This window comes from Poecile atricapillus, chromosome 3 (genome assembly GCF_030490865.1).
Source record: "Poecile atricapillus isolate bPoeAtr1 chromosome 3, bPoeAtr1.hap1, whole genome shotgun sequence".
NCBI classification, from domain to species: domain Eukaryota; kingdom Metazoa; phylum Chordata; class Aves; order Passeriformes; family Paridae; genus Poecile; species Poecile atricapillus.
Window position 1 is genome coordinate 113,608,937 of NC_081251.1, and position 15,007 is coordinate 113,623,943.

The window sequence follows — 15,007 nt, forward strand, 5'->3', positions numbered from 1 at the left end:
AGCCTTCCCTGGAGGGAAATTGGGCACGGTGCTCTTGACTTCAGAGGAGACACTCCAGTTAACACCCACTAAAGATCTGGCCTAGGAAGGAGTTGGTTACTACGTCCTGATGGCAGCTCACATGTAGTAGCCTTTAACCACTCTTTTAAGTATTAATGAAATCAATTCCATAGCAACCAGCTCCCCATTGGGCCGCCAGGGTGGATTTTGAGGAGTGTGTTGATGATGTGCCAGCCTTGCCACCAGTGTAGCCCCTAGCCTGTGGTGTGGGTAGCGCGGTGCCGGGTGATTGGCCTGGAGCAGGTGCTGGGAGCTGGGAATTGTTGCTTTCCAGTGCCCCATCCCATGCTGCTGCGGTCGATGGCTTTGCTGGGCGTGGGCTGGGGCTGTGCAGCCTGAGCTTTGCTGCCGTGCCAGCGCTTCCACCGTGCCGGGAGTTGGGAAAAGCCCTCGGGAACCACCCGCCGTGTGCCGTGTTAACAGTTCCGATGGCTTTAGGAGGGCCTTCAGCACCTGGGGGAAGCCCATGAGGGTTTGGGATGGAGTAGGAGGAGGTTTCCAAGACAGGCTGGCTTGGTCCTTGCCCAGTAAATCCAGAGGTTTTTCTTCCTAAATGGTCCCAGTGGTTCCTGCGTGGTGCCGAGGATGCCGGATGTGGGAGTGTGGCCTGAGAGAGGAAGGGCTCCGTCCTGCCGTGTCCCTTTGTGGCAGTGGGGTGTCCTAGCTGTTAGAGACGAAAAAGAGACAAGAAGTAGGATAAGGGAATGACTCACACCGTGGGCCATGTCACACCTGTTCTCTCCTCTGTCCCCATGCTCTCTGTAGGTTCGGCGTACCCCCCCAGCTGGCGCAGCGCCCAGGGAGCCCCGGATGTCTGGCAGTTTTCGGATGGAAGTTCAAGAGCACTTAAATTCTGAGAGGAGGTGAAGCTGGGGCGAGCGGCCGGCGGCGTCTCGGCGTCCGGAGGTGGCCTCTGTCCTGCTGGCTCGCCGCATCCCCGGGAGAGCCTGAGGAGTCACCCGCCGACGGCAGCGCTCCCCGGGCTCCTCCTGCCTGCAAGACTATCGTATTTATATTTTGTAATAGAGTACAACACTTCTTTGGGGTTGGTTTTTTGGGTTTTTTGGGGCTTTTTTTTTTTTTTTTTTTTTTTGTTCACTGGTTTCTTTTTTCATTTTCTAAAAACAAACAAATGAAAAAAAACCCACCCACCAAGGTCAAGGGCTTAATGATGGCTTCGACTGCCTCCTTTCCCCACGGAAAAGACTGTCTTGCTGTCGTGGACAACCCGGCCTGTTGGTTATCCCCGCAACGTGCCATTCCTCGGGAGGCACATCTGATGTGATGAATTAAAAATAAAGCAAAACACAGTGTAGGTCTGTGGGTGGGTGGGAAATTGCCATAATAAATGTTGGAGCTTTAGGTTTTGTTTGCTCTGTCTTTAATTTTTAATGCTAACAAGGGCCAGACGGCTGGTGTGACTTTGTGTTCCCGTGCCGGCTGCAGAAAAGCAAGTGCTGAGTGTTCACCGGGGATGGTGTTGGCACGAGGGGCTGCCTGGCCCCGGCGCACAGACCTTTCCTGCAGAGCTAGGCCGGGAGTTGGGCTCAGGGCCGGGCACCCCGAGCAGTGCTGTGCCCCCTCTGGCCTCTGGTGATGCTGAAAGGGAGGGGGTCTCCCAGCTCTCCTGCATCATCCTCGATGAATGCCAGCTGTCGTGTTGCATTTCTGCTGTTCAGCTGTGTACTTTTGGGGCTGCTGGGATCCGTGACGTCCGCTCGTGTCCGTGTGAGGAGAAGGGAGGCCAGTGCAGGTTTTGGGAGGGGTGATGGTCGTGCTGTGGAGATGCTGTCAGTCCAGGGGATGCAGAGCTCTGCCCTGAGCAGAAGGAGATGCTGCCAGGTTGTTGTCCCGGTGTTTCCCCAGACTTTGCACCAGGGACTTGCCAGTGACGCCCGTCCCTTGCTCGGGAGCACCCACCCAAGGAGTCTCCTGGTTCGGGTCCCAGGCGCTTTGCTGAACAGAAGATGGGTGATGTGTGAGCTTTGTGCCGTCTCTGATGGGATTTATAGGCTGTAGCTGCTCGTGCCTGTGCTGACGAGTGGGAATGGACCTTATTTGGTGAAAGAAGCCAGCTGGGTAGCGAGTGGAGCGGCGGGCTGGCCGTGTCGGGCTGCTGGGATCAGCGGGATGGAGCCAAGCCATGGGGAAAGGGACAGTGGATTTATTGGCTTTGTGTATTGACTTCAATCTCACTTCTGTTTTATTCACCTCCTTGCTTACAATCTGAGTGAGACCCTCACTTGGGGTGACTCTCTCCTGGTGAAACGGCCATGGGGAGAACAGTGTTGCCTTTTCCATGGGCTGTGGTTGCTCTTTTCTTGTTTAAAACCCCGGGCTGTGGTTTTCTCGTGGTGGCCTGGGCACAGCACAAGCACAGACACTTTGGTACTTTAAAATTTGGCTGGGGTGGGCAGCAGGAACAGCTCCCAGGGGTGCCACACTGGGAGCCTGGAGGACTTGGTGCACTGGGAACACAAAGGGAGCTATTGCTGCTTCTTCTAAGGTGATTTGGTCTTTGAGGGCAAACCACCCAAAAGTCTACGCACAGCCTCGGCTTTTTTTATCATTAGGGGATGTTTTTAAAGGTTCTTCCTAACTCAGCCTGTGCTGCCACCTCTGTCTGCTCCTAAGGGGTTTTTGAGCCTTGGAAGGCTGAATCTTCTTGGATTAAGCACCTGATTGATTGTGAGTGCACCAGTGGTGGAGAGTTAGACCTGCCCCTGCCCTGGGGATCTCTGCTCCAGGCAACTGTGTCAGATCAGGGCTAATGCAGTTATTTACTGCAAAGGGGGTTGCTCTGCTCATTTCTCTAGACTGCAAGTCAGGACTCACCTGCTCCATCTCCACTGCAGCCCAGGGCAGCTGGGAAGCTGCTTTACCAGGGGTTCCAGCGTGCTGGCTCCTTCTGGGGTGTCTGAGCCTCGCTTTCTGTGAGCACGGGCCAGACTCCATTCACGGATGTCTTCTGGGGTAGCTGGTTATGCTTTTGCTGCTCTGCCTGGTGGAACAAGTGTGATGGGATCTGCTTTCTCTGGCTGTGGCTTGTCTCCCCTTCAGCAGGCAGCATGATGGCAAGGGTTTCTCCCAGGAAAAGCAAGAAATAACCAAGTGGGGATGGCTGAATGTGTTCTGCCAAGCACAGAAGCGATACCTGAAGTGCTGAAGGTGTAGTCAAATAGTCTTTAAAATGTCTATTTTTTAATACAGTTGATAAACTTCTCCCCAACTCTTAGGACTTTGAAACATCTTCAGAATTCGTGTTGCCTTAAAGTTGCAAACAGGTGCAATGTCTGTGCTGAGAGCCCCTTGAAAGCCACAGGGCTCCTCTCCCTGGCTGCCAGCCCTGCTCCAGACTCTGCTGGGGCTCTTGCAGGGTTTCCACTGCCCTGGGTGACCTGAAGGGGCTGTGTGCTTTAATTAAAGGTGTCATTAGGGTCCTCTTCTTGTCTGACCAGGACTTGGCTGAGTCCCCTTGCTGTGTCTGTGCTTGGGATCACCAGCAGCTTAACGAGTTTCTGCCAATTAACAGGAGTTGAAGGTTTCCTGTGAGGGGAGGGCTGGGAACCTGTTGGCCTCAAAGCTGGAGGTTGCTGGTGCAAGAGGGGCAAAATTCCCAATAGGTTTCGTATTTTAGCATATTCTCCAGGTGTTGGTCTGCACATCCAAATTGGAAATAAGGTATTGTTGGTCTTTATTAAAAAAAAACCAAAACAAAGCTCCTAAAGTTTTGGGGTTCTTAATGAAGAAAAGATAAATGTACTTCCAATCCCAGGGGTTGAGATGAACAAGATTCCTGGGAATCACCTGGCTTAACTTTGAGGTTTTGGGTTGAAAAGGCTGCTTTCAGACTTGGAGATGATCTGACTATGCTGTGTTTGATTTCTAAGCACACTTTTCCTGACACTAAAATGCAGCAAAGGTCAAGTCTTTTGTGAAGTCTAGCTTAAATTTTGCTTTCAAAATAATGTATCTTTTGGATTCGTGATGCATTTGGGCTGTGGACTTTTAGGAGATGTAAGACCTCTCCCCAGAAGGGATCTGAAAACAGATTCTGTGAGTGAGTTTCCAAGCAAAACTGCCAAACTCCTTGTGTTTTTTTCCAACCCCAGCTTTGTGCTGGGTCCCACTAAGTGGCTCTGGGACAAGCAGCATCGCGGTGTTAGTGGTGACAACACAACTGTGGGCTCTGGGGGAAGGTGGAGGGAAGCTCCATCCTCCTTGGGCTGCTGGGGGTTATTTTACCACCTTCAGCCTTTACTTTGGGTTTGCATCTCCTTTCTTGTGTGTGTTTGAGCTGTCTGGGTGCTGGTGAGGCCTGGGGTGAGCCTTTACCTGTGGATTTTTGGCAGGGAGGAAGGGAGGACCTGCTAAGCATCACTGCTGTTCCAGGGCTCCCTGCTCTACTGTGGTGTTTTACCTGACCTCACTGAAAAGTCTTACTGGGGAGTGAGCTGAACCACCCCCCAGCCCTCAAAAATGAGAGTGGTGCCTCATTTCCTTCTTTTCTTACTCTCTGCTTCTCCTCCCACCCAGTTTTCCCATTTCAGGAAATCATTCAATTGTGTGTTGTATCTGCTACAAGGCAAATATTGTTGCCCCTCCATCCCAATTCTCTCCCCCCCCAGAAATCATCCTCTTAGCATTCATCTTCTGCAGGGGTCCAAATAATCAATTATTCCAAGGTAAGATGGAGTTGCAGGGGGCAGAACAACAACAAAATAAAACCCCCAAACCCCAGATATGGCCCTTACTCCTTAATCTCACTGGATAGAGTTACACATCTGGTAGAGGCTTGTTCGTTGTTGCCATTACTTTTATTGCATCTTTAGCAGTGATGAAGTTCAGATGGCAGAACCAGTGGGCCCCAATTTAATTTTGCCTGGCCTCCCGTAATGAGCACGATGTGATCCCTGGGAATGCCGGCTCGGCCGCGGTTCTGCGGCCACGGGCAGGCAGAACCCCACGGTGAGGGCGGGAGGAGGGGGAGAATCTGGCATTAGGGACGGTAACAGGTGGGTGGAGGTGGCTGTGCTGTGTGAGCAGCACATCCTGCAGTCAGGGGGATGGATGGGCAGGTGGTTCCTCCTGTCAAAACCCAGATGAGGTGGGCTCCCACCTTTTTTGTGGTGGCCGGGGTGTGTGCGCCGCGACGCTTTCCGAGGTTGGTCCAGCCCTGACGGCTCTTCCCTGGCGATTTCCGTGACCCTCCGGGTTTCCAGTGGCGATGTACAGAAGCTCCCACCTCCCCCCCAGTGTCTGCATGTGTCTAAGGGCTATACAGGACTCATTTACGGGCCTCCCGTCGGTGGGATATGTGCATGCAAAATGAAGGTTGTATTTGGCTTCTCATATTCGGATCTATATTCCATATTGTGTTGAGCAAGAAAAACACCTCAGCCCCTGTGCTGAAGAATGTGATGGACTGATGACTTTCAGAAACGTACTGTAAATCAAGGAGGCTAATAAATACTTGCTATTAATAAAACGGGGCTACTGCCTTTCAAGTTATTTTCACCTTTTACAACATCCTAATTTAAATGGCACGAAGAAGGAGGTGACTTTGGACCTCTCCTCCTCCCCCAGCACGGTGTGGCTCAGCTTAACCCCCGCAAAGGCTTGGGCAGGAGTTTTTCCTCAATGAAGAGGTTTAGATGGAGCAGCCCAACCCCACAGGGGGGTTGACCCCAGTGGCAGGGTCCCCTTGGCAGAGGGTGGCCTCTGGCTGGGGCGTCCCTGGGCTCTGGCAGAGGATCCCCAGAGCTTGCCAAGCCCAGTGCATCAAAGAGCCCGCAGCCAAAAGCTCCACCACCTGCACCAGCTCATGCTAAACCTTTAATGGTTCCCAGTTGTGAGCGCGGCCGCTCCAGGTGCTGCGTGGACAGGCACAGCATCCACAGGCTGCTTAACCCTTTCCCTCAGGTTTCGCTGTGCACCAGAGGTTGGGTGAAGGTGGTGGTGGCCAGGAGCCTCCTGGGACAGGAACCAACCAGCAGGCAGCAGAAAATGGGGCTTTGAATTTGCTTCCTGAGCATCTGCATCAGTGCTCGTAGTGCCAGGTCACTCTTTAGATAGCCCTGCCCTTGGAAACCCGGGGCACTCTGCACAGGGATGGAGCCTTAAATAAACCTTTTCTCTCTTTGAGTGTCTGTCCTTTCCCTGACCTCCTCCTGCAGCTCCACATCGGTGAGCAGAGCCTGGTGACACTTCCGTCCCCCTTCCCTGCGGGCAGAGGGTGGCCTCTGGCAGCCCTTGCTCCATGGCTTGTGCCCATGAATTCCCCCCACTGCTGCCCCTGTGCTGCCATCCCCAAAACCCCCCCTGCACCCCTAATTCCACTACGGATAAAACTTATTTTTTATGTTCTCCTTCCAAAAGACCTTTTCCCTGCTCCCTGCCTGGCACGCTCTCCTGGGCTTTGGCTTTTCCGTTTGGAGGCTTTGGGGAGGAACATCCCTTTGGGAGCTGCTCTGCACCTGGCTGCTTCAGTTGGCTCTTTTTTTATTTTTTTGTTGCCTAAAATCACCCTTTAGCTGCTTTTTCTTACTTTTTTTTCCTCTTCCCTCTCTCCCCTGCTGAAGAGACATCACCTTCTGCAGCTGTAGTGATTAAATGGGAGGGGAAAAAGAAAAAAAAAAAAAAAAGCTTATTTAAAGCAGAGCCTGGCAATATAAAATAAGGTGTGGAGGTGATGAATGATCCCGGGGTACATTAAAGCAGGGGCTGGCATTTTCGACATCGCTCCTACTCGCGGCGTGTTTGAGCACTTTCGGAGCCCGGCTGTTTGGAAACGCCGAGCATCCGCCCCTGGGCCCTAATTCGGGCAAGTTTAAAAACGTCCTCTGGGATTTAGGCAAGTTGTTGCTGTTTCTCCTCTCCTGAAGACCCGGGTGCTGCTGTTCAGGAAGGCCACAGGAGGACGGGTCCCAGCCTGGCCGTGCTGCGCCTCCCGAGGGCGAGGGGAGCAGAGGATGGGCGCTCCTGGCAGGTGCAGAGATCGGGGAAGCCTCCCTGCCTTTTAAATGCTTTTTAGAAGCTCTTGGAAGTGTATTCCCAGCACTGCTGTGGGAAGCAGTCGGGAGAGAGGGAGGAAGAGAATAGAGCTCATTGCATGCGAGGAGCAGGGCAGGTGCAGGGAAATTATGCATTTTTCCAGACTGGCTTATTCCCTTCTGTGTATTAAACATTATTTTAATATTCGAGTGACAATGTTTTATAATTAAGCCAAATGTAAGAGCTGGAGAACACTGGAGAGCTTGGCTCGGTGTGGGGAGGTGAGGAAGGTTCCCACCCTCTGCCCAGGATTAACCCCAGGCTGCAGCATCCTCTCTGGAAAGGACAGAGCCTGGCTCTGGAATTCCAACACACGCCGCGCTCAGGCAAGGAAAACCTTTAACTCATAAAGGTTGTAATGTTAATACAGAAGAAAAGCCTTTTAAAAAATTACATTAGTTCACAGACATCTATTGAACTCATGAGGGGAAATCTAGCCCCTGAGAGATAGAAACTAAAGAGCTGAGCCATAAACCAGTACGATAACATCCTTATTATAAGATGCAAATTAAGGGGCCCAATTCACTTTAAAAAAGCATTATGAGTATTTAATTTTTCTAGTGGGAATCTCTGAAGTTGGCCTGTGTGTGGTTTTTTGTGCTGTGTACTTAAAATAAAAAAGAAAAAAGTAAGTCAGGCCATGAAGGAGCTGCTGAAGGCAGAGTTGAGGGTGCTGAGCGGTGGTTTGGGTGCGGAGGAAGGAGCTGGTGCTGACAGGGGGGCAGGAGAAGATGTGCTCACCCTGGATCTGGATGGGGAGCCCGTGGTTAAAGCCAGCAGCATTGCAGTGGGGTTTCAGTGGTGTGAAACAGAGTCTGAATCTGCCCTGGGTGTGTTGTAAGTGTTCCATCTCCAGAGCAGCTGGCTGGGTCCCTGTGCATCTCTGCTCTGACACAGGTGCCCTGTGGGTCGAGGGCAAGCACTGGGTTGGTGCCCCTATGTGTGCTGTGTTTCAGATCTTCTGGACAACCTTCTCCCTGCCCTCGGTGTTGCATCTCCTTCTGTGCTGCCATGGTGTTGCCAGCAGCGTTGTTGGTTGTAGAAAGCATTCAGTGGCAAAGGGACCACGAGACTTTTGGGTGCTTTGCCTGTGGCCCTTCTTCACAATGGGAGTGATTTGAGGCTTAACCGTATCTGCTGAGTTTGGTTTTCCTGGCCATTTCTTGCTTCCTGGAGCTTTTTAAAGTCATTTTATTTTTTTCCTCCGCTCTGAAGTTGGAAGATGGTGTAATTGCCGCCCTTGGCTCTGTCCTTGCTGTTTGTCACATGCTGGAGGTTAAACTCCCGAGCCAGGAGAAAGACTTGACATGCAAGGTGGGGACAGCTGGGACAAATGAAAAAGAGAGCCTGCAAATATCAGGCCTACTCTCCATCCAGCTTTGGAGTTGAAAGGTCAGGACTTGTTTAAAAAAGCACAGAAGATGTGGTACCCTCACTTCACATCCTTAAAGACAAAAGGGCTGGTTTGGCCGCCTGCAAACCGGAGCCATCCGGAGCCCCGAATTGTCTTTTCAAGTGTAGAAAATAAAAGATAAAGCCCTACCCTGGAAGATTGCTTTTCAGAGGGGCATTATACTGCGCTCCCATATAATGTGCAGAGGTCACAGGCTGAGCAAAATAGCGAGGCCAGGTAAATACATTCATTTGAGAGCCGGGGATTTTATTTATTTTGTGGCACTGTAGAGCGTCTCTCCAATTCTGGGTGTGAAACTGGAATGGGATGGGGGCTCTGCAGCTTGACTTTGGGGTCAAGCTCTGTTCTCCCACCTCAGCTGCTGCCTGGGGTTCAGGGCATGAAATAACCGGGTTTTTGATGTGTTGGGGACAACCCTGATCTCCAGCTGGTCCTCAACAGCTGAGCTTGGACAGGGTCTCTGCCGTGCTCTGAAACTTGTTTCTCATCCCAAGGCTGCCTCCTTATCCTCTTTCTGACAATCAAATACTACTTCCCAAACCGCTGGCTGCAAGGAATATCGCTGCTTTTGAAAGCAGCACTGGTTCCCCCAGCCAGCAGAGACCATAAAATAGTGGTGGGTAATGTCTGTGTCAGGCACTGGGCTGGCTGGGCCCTGAGTAAAAGACTCCTTACTTTGAGGGAATTTTTTTAAAAAAAGAAAATAAATCCTGTGTACCTTTTTATTTTGTTTAAGAATCATAAATTCAGCAGCTAACAGGGCTAGTGGTCCATCTGGGCAGCAGCATGGGGCCATAGGTTAGTTACCCTGGGAATATTTATGGGGCTTTGCTGGCCAGGCACACTGAGGGGGCTCAGCACTTGTTGTACAGAGTATTAAACACCCATTAAAACTCCCCCCAAAAAAACCAACAACAGACCAAACTTTTCTGATAGAGCAGGGCACACCATGATCCACAGATCTATAAAAAGAGGTGTTTTAGTAATGTTTTTTCCCCACCTCCTCCTGAATCTGCACAGGAGCACCTCGAGCATCGTGTGGCCAAAAAAATCACCTGGCTGTGGAGTGATGGGACTTTCACTTGTCATTTCCAAAGTGAACTTTGTGGGAATCTGAAGGATAAATATCATAACAATATAAAGCCCGTGGACAAACCCCGGTGATAACTTTCCACACTATTTCCAGCTTGTCTTGCACCCCCTAAACCTCCCCTTCCTGTCGATTTTGGAGCAGGAGCCTCATAAATCCTTCGGACCCAGCTGCTTTATCAGGTCCCCCAGGTTGTCCCCGCGAAACTGCGGTGTGGGTGGTGGGAATGAACATCTGCACGGGGGAAATCCTCCCACTCCCGCGGCTCCCGCTATCGCCGCCGGGAAGGCGGTTGTGGTTACGCAGCTCCGGAGCTGTGAAATGGGGAAGGATGTCCTTCCTCGTGGTTGGCAATTACGGAGTGGAGAGGAACAGCCGTGTTTCTGCATCCCGGAGTCGCTCTCCGGCAGCCGGGCACAGATAAGGGGTGATGTGTTGGAAAACAAGAGCTGGTGAGCGAGTTGGGAAAGTGATTGTAAACCCTCCCCAGGAGATTAAATGCAGGTCTGTGCCCGTGTGTGGCTCCAGCAGCCCTTGGGAAGAGCGTTTCATGTCACACAGCACCTTGCTTTATTAAAAAAAATTAAATAACCCAAAACCCCAGTGTCCCTTTGTGCTTGTGTTTCGTCTCTGGAAAGCCTTGAGCCTTTGGGAGCAGATGATGTGTTTGTGTCTCACAACCCTTGCACACTGATGTTTGCACCACCAGAAAGGCCCAGGGATTAGCACTACAGGAGAGTTGGCCTCGCCCAGGAGCCGGGCTTCTCTGTCCCTGGGAATGCTCTGGAGAGGCTGCAGGGAGGGTTTATCCAGGATGGAGTGATGCCCAGTAGCTGGCTTGCCATCCCTGCAGAGATGGCTCCTGCTGTGGCTGGGCTGCAGCTCCCAGGGCCATGCTGTGGGGCTGGATGCAGCTGGAAGGTGCTCGCTGAGTGTGCTGAGGTGGCTGGGGATAAGGATCTGGGGAAAAGGGAATTACGGAATTACTGATTTGCTGCAGTGCAAGTGGCTGCCTCGTACCCGGTTACGGGTGCTCCCTCCCATCCCTGTGCTGCCTGTGGTGGATCAGCTGGCTGAGGGCTCCAGGATATATCCAGCCGCAGCCAGAATCTTTCCAGGTACGTTTTCTGTTTGGTTTGTTGGTTTGGGAGTTTTTAGGACTGTGGCAGAGTCCCTGCTTGGTGCCAGCTGCCTTTCCAGAGGCTCTTCTCCTTACACATCCCTCACACCTTACCATGAGCAGGATGCAAGGTCTGAGTTCTCAGCTGCTCCTCTGGCACTGGGGATGGAGCAGCAGAGCTGTCTGCAGACCATGGCCACCTCAGTTCTCCTTTCATGCATACCTAGATTCTCCTACTTTAAAGAAAATTAACACCTGAGTTGCACTGGGGTGGATTCAAGGAAGAAGCCTCAAAATCTGTGTGCAGCCTCAAAAATCAGTGGGAATCCTGGAAATATTTGTTACTGCTGTTTTTTTTTTTTAAATTTTAGCGTTGCTTGCTGCACTGCAGTAGGAAGGTAGAGGTGAGTCCTCCTTGGCCAGGGAGGTACAGCCAGGAAGGGGATGATCTCTGCCCATGGCTCCAGCTGGGATGTGCTGTTCCCCCAGACTGGAGCCCCTGTGGCCAGGGCCTTTCTCCCCGCGCTGCTCGGCAGGTTTCGGCATGACTCGCCGGAGCCAGGGACAAGGTGGGGTGTTTTCTTCAAGGTCCGGATTTAGGTGGATTGGCAAAGGGCTGTGGGAATGCTTTTAAGGTGTCGTGTTGCATGTTTGGAGTTTTTATCTGTTTTGTTTTGCTGCAAGCAGTGTCAAGCTCCGCTGCCCTGCCTTTGCCCGACAGATGAGCAAAGAAGAGTTTGGGCTGCTGGAGATGCACGTTTTTCCATCGTCTGCATCCCACCCTGGTCCTCTGCTCAGCATTTTTCCTCTTCTTCTCCCCACCCACCCCCCAAAAACACTCTCCAAGGAGGTCAGTGGGTCCCCAGTGCACCCCCATGTCCTCCCTGCTCGTGGGGTACATAAGGGATGGAAATCAACTTACACTTTCACACACTTGTTGCCACATGTGCAATATTAAAAACACCAGAATGAGAGTATCTTTGTAACACACAGCAAACTCTTTCAAGATTGGAGTCCAGAGTTTGTGGAGGGATAAATAATAAGCAATAACTAAAGATGCACACACTGTAGCTCTTGAATTGCAGGAGTTTTTTGCAATGGATGGTCGAGGTGCTCGCTGCAGGGGTTTGGGGTGGCTGTGAGGGTGTGCAGCTCAGCAGCTGCCTTGCATTTGTGTTATTATTATTATTGTTTAGGGTGCTTTAATTGCCTCAGCTCAGGCCTGTCAATGCTGGGCTCGCAGCCTGGCCACTGCCCGCTGCCCCTCCTGGTACCCCCCTGCTGCAGATTAAAGACCTCGTGCCACCAAGCTGGGCTAACCACAAGGATTTGTGCTACTGCCACCCATCAGGATTATTTATCTGCATGGGATAGGCACGAGGGCAAACCATCCTGGCACTCCAGCAGTGCTTTCCTACCTGTGCTTCTGGGAAGTGGGGGGACAGCCACATGCATCACCTGTTCTTCTGGCCTTTCCTCCACCACACTGCAGCCTCATTTTTAACTCCTCTGAAACATTTTGGGGGTGTTTTTCTTCAAGCTAGCGTCTTTATTTTTTACACCTCTTTCCTTTCCTCTGACATATCCGAATCATCTCATCCCTCCCTTGGTATTGACATAAAAATGCAGCTGAGAAAATTCTGAAGCTGTTTCAACAGCTTCTGTGCTAAGCAGTAAAGTAAACCAGAAAGTAGTGACTACACTGAGAGCTCCCTCTTTAAATCAGCTTGGTGGGGGGAAGAAGTCAGAGTCCTTGGTAATTAGATTCTCTCCCTCATCCTAATTGCATTAGCAATAAGTCAGCTCCAAAGGTCTGTTTCTTTTTAAGTTTTCTCAAATTTAGCCTTTGTCTGAGAATCTTGGAACAACAGAGCTGCAGTAAATATGATTAACCTGTAGTTAATGACTGGGGTACTTTGGCTGTGCCCTGTGGACGCTCAGCCTGCTGTGGTGAACCATGGGGCTCTCCCTGCCAGATCCAGGGAGTGGAGCAGCCAGTGTGGTGAGCTGCTCCCTCCTGACCAACATTGTTTAAGGCTTTATCATAAGGGATAATTTGGCAGTTTGGTGGAAAAAAACTACCTTTTCCTCAGCATGGCTTTTTTCCCCCCATCTCTTTCCAGGGCTGCTAAAAGGCCATGGAGTTTTAATTTGGCAGTCCCTCTTTTAATACCTTCTATAATATCAGAGTGCCAAATTAATTTAAACTCTGATTAAAGCAGATGTACATTGTGTATTTGCTTTTTTAGAAGCAGAAAGGATGTTTAGTTAAGATATAATTAGGTGCTGGGTCCACAGGCTGCATGGAGAGAAACACATGGGCAGGGAGGATGAACAAAAAGCCTCCTGTACCAATGTGGGACATCCCCTTTCCCTTAACTGAGGTCAGGACAGGTCTTGTTCAATTAGAGGTGAGCACTGAGGGCTTCTTGGTGACCTTCCACCGAAATTTTGTGCTGTTGAAAGCTGGTGGTTGCACAAGAGGCGGACGGCGATGCTCGGCACACGGTGCTGCACCTCAGGGCTCCTGTGAGCTCCTGACACATCACAGCTCACCACTTATCAGAAAAAACCAGTGGTGATGGTTCAAAAAAATTAATTGTTGGGGATCTCTGTAAATTCTGGATTGAAGGAGTCTGCCCTTCCTACTGCTTAACTCAAGTTTGTGCTCTGCAAAGCTTTTCTGCAAGAATTTCTGCTGGGTGTAAAGACAAGGACCGGTGTGCTGATAACAGAGCCACCTTCAGCAGGAAAAAGAGCTCATGTCCCCAAAACACAGCTACTCCTGGATGATATTAACTGGGAAACTTGTGGAGAAGGGGCACTGCAGCATGTTCTGGACATCAGGGGTGTATCAGTGAGACTGAAGCTGCTGGGTGACAGGGGACAAGCCAAGGGCGATACCAACACTTGCTGGGACTGCTCTGTCCCCTCGGGGCTGAGGGCAGAGCGGGCTGCAGGCCACGGGCTGCTCACAGCTCCAGGGGCCAGCCAGGACAGACACAGAGAGGATAAGAGAGACAAAGTTACATCCCTTAGTGTTCAGCCACCCGTCCCAGCGATGATCCTGCCTGGCCGGGGCTGTTAATGCCCCTCAGCTGTGGCCGTCACTAATTGCCCTCAGCTCGGGCACTGCCCCCTCTCCAGGTGCCGCTCCTTGCGCTGATGGCCAGCCCCTCACAAAGGCACGGCTAACAAAGACATTCGGGTTTTACCTTGGTGCTGTCCGGATGTCCCGAGGGCTCTCTGCAGCTCACAAAGACACAGCAAGCAGTAAGTCTGAGGTTTATTTTGGTGCTGTCTGCATGTCCTTGGGCTCCCTGCTCGGGGTGATCACCCCCAGTCTGCTCTGCCCTGCTCGCACCTCAGCGGCCTTTGCTTTCGGACTGGGCCTCAGAGGCACTGCCTGAGGCCTTCAATTGCAATTTGCCTCAGAAAAGGACATTTTGAGCTCAAACTCCCCCTGGGGCCGTGCAAGGTTGGTGCTTAGAAGTGCCAGCTTACTGTGAGCATCCAGCAGGCTCTGGGTGAGGGGAAGAAAAGCTGTGTTGCTTTGGGAGAAGCGAGAGGCTGTGCTCCCAGAGGACAGACACTTTCCTGAGGTGCTTCCAGAGGAATTTCCCTGGTGCTGAGGCTCAGGGGGCCCCCTCGTCTTGGTGACCACCGTGGATTTTCCTGCCGGGAAGGCCAGGGAGCTGCTCTCCGTGAGGAAGGTGAGTGGTTCCTGTACCTGCTGCTCTTTCTGTGCTCCTGTCTCCACCATCGCAGCTCCTTGCAGGTTGCTGTTATCTCTGGAGGATCTCCCCGTGCCCACGGAGCGGCACCTGCAAGAGCTGTGGTATCACAGTCCTTCCCCCACCTTTGCCGGAGGGGAGAGCTCCGTGTGGGTTATGCATTAGGGATTTTTGGAAAGCCTCTCTGCTCAGCTGAGCCCTTCTTCTGGGCAAGAGGAATACTTTGTGTGTTCGGAGTGTGCAGGGCTGTGCAATGCTGTTGTGCAGGAATGCTCTGTGCTGGGCTATTCTTTGTGAGAAGATGTGTTGCTCTGTTTTTCTGGACAGAAGTAATTTTTTTTCTTTTGCCTTTTTTTCTTGTACCTGAAATTCCTGCTTTTGGGAAAGGCTGTACCTCAGTGCTGCAGTGGGCAGAAGAGTTTAAGGTTTTTTTAAAGTTTGAAATTCATTGGTGGTCGCTAAGTGTTGATAAACCAAAACAATCACCAAACCATACTGCTTGGAGACATCAGTGTCTCATGTAAGTGCTGGGAGGG

At 51.5% G+C, this 15,007-nt stretch overlaps 1 protein-coding gene across 5 annotated transcripts in view; it reads left to right on the forward strand.

Moving 5' to 3' along the window:
* The window catches only part of BCL11A (BCL11 transcription factor A), a 71,454-nt gene extending 70,310 nt beyond the window's left edge, over positions 1-1,144 (forward strand). For 3 of the 5 annotated variants that reach the window (XM_058836665.1, XM_058836668.1, XM_058836669.1), the window contains exon 4: positions 826-1,144. In XM_058836665.1, coding sequence (XP_058692648.1) covers positions 826-927 — 102 coding nt within the window. In that variant the 3' untranslated portion in view covers positions 928-1,144. The remainder of the gene's footprint in view (positions 1-825) is intronic. The other 2 variants (XM_058836664.1, XM_058836666.1) reach the window with 1 other exon arrangement.
* Positions 1,145-15,007: the final 13,863 nt, after the last annotated feature.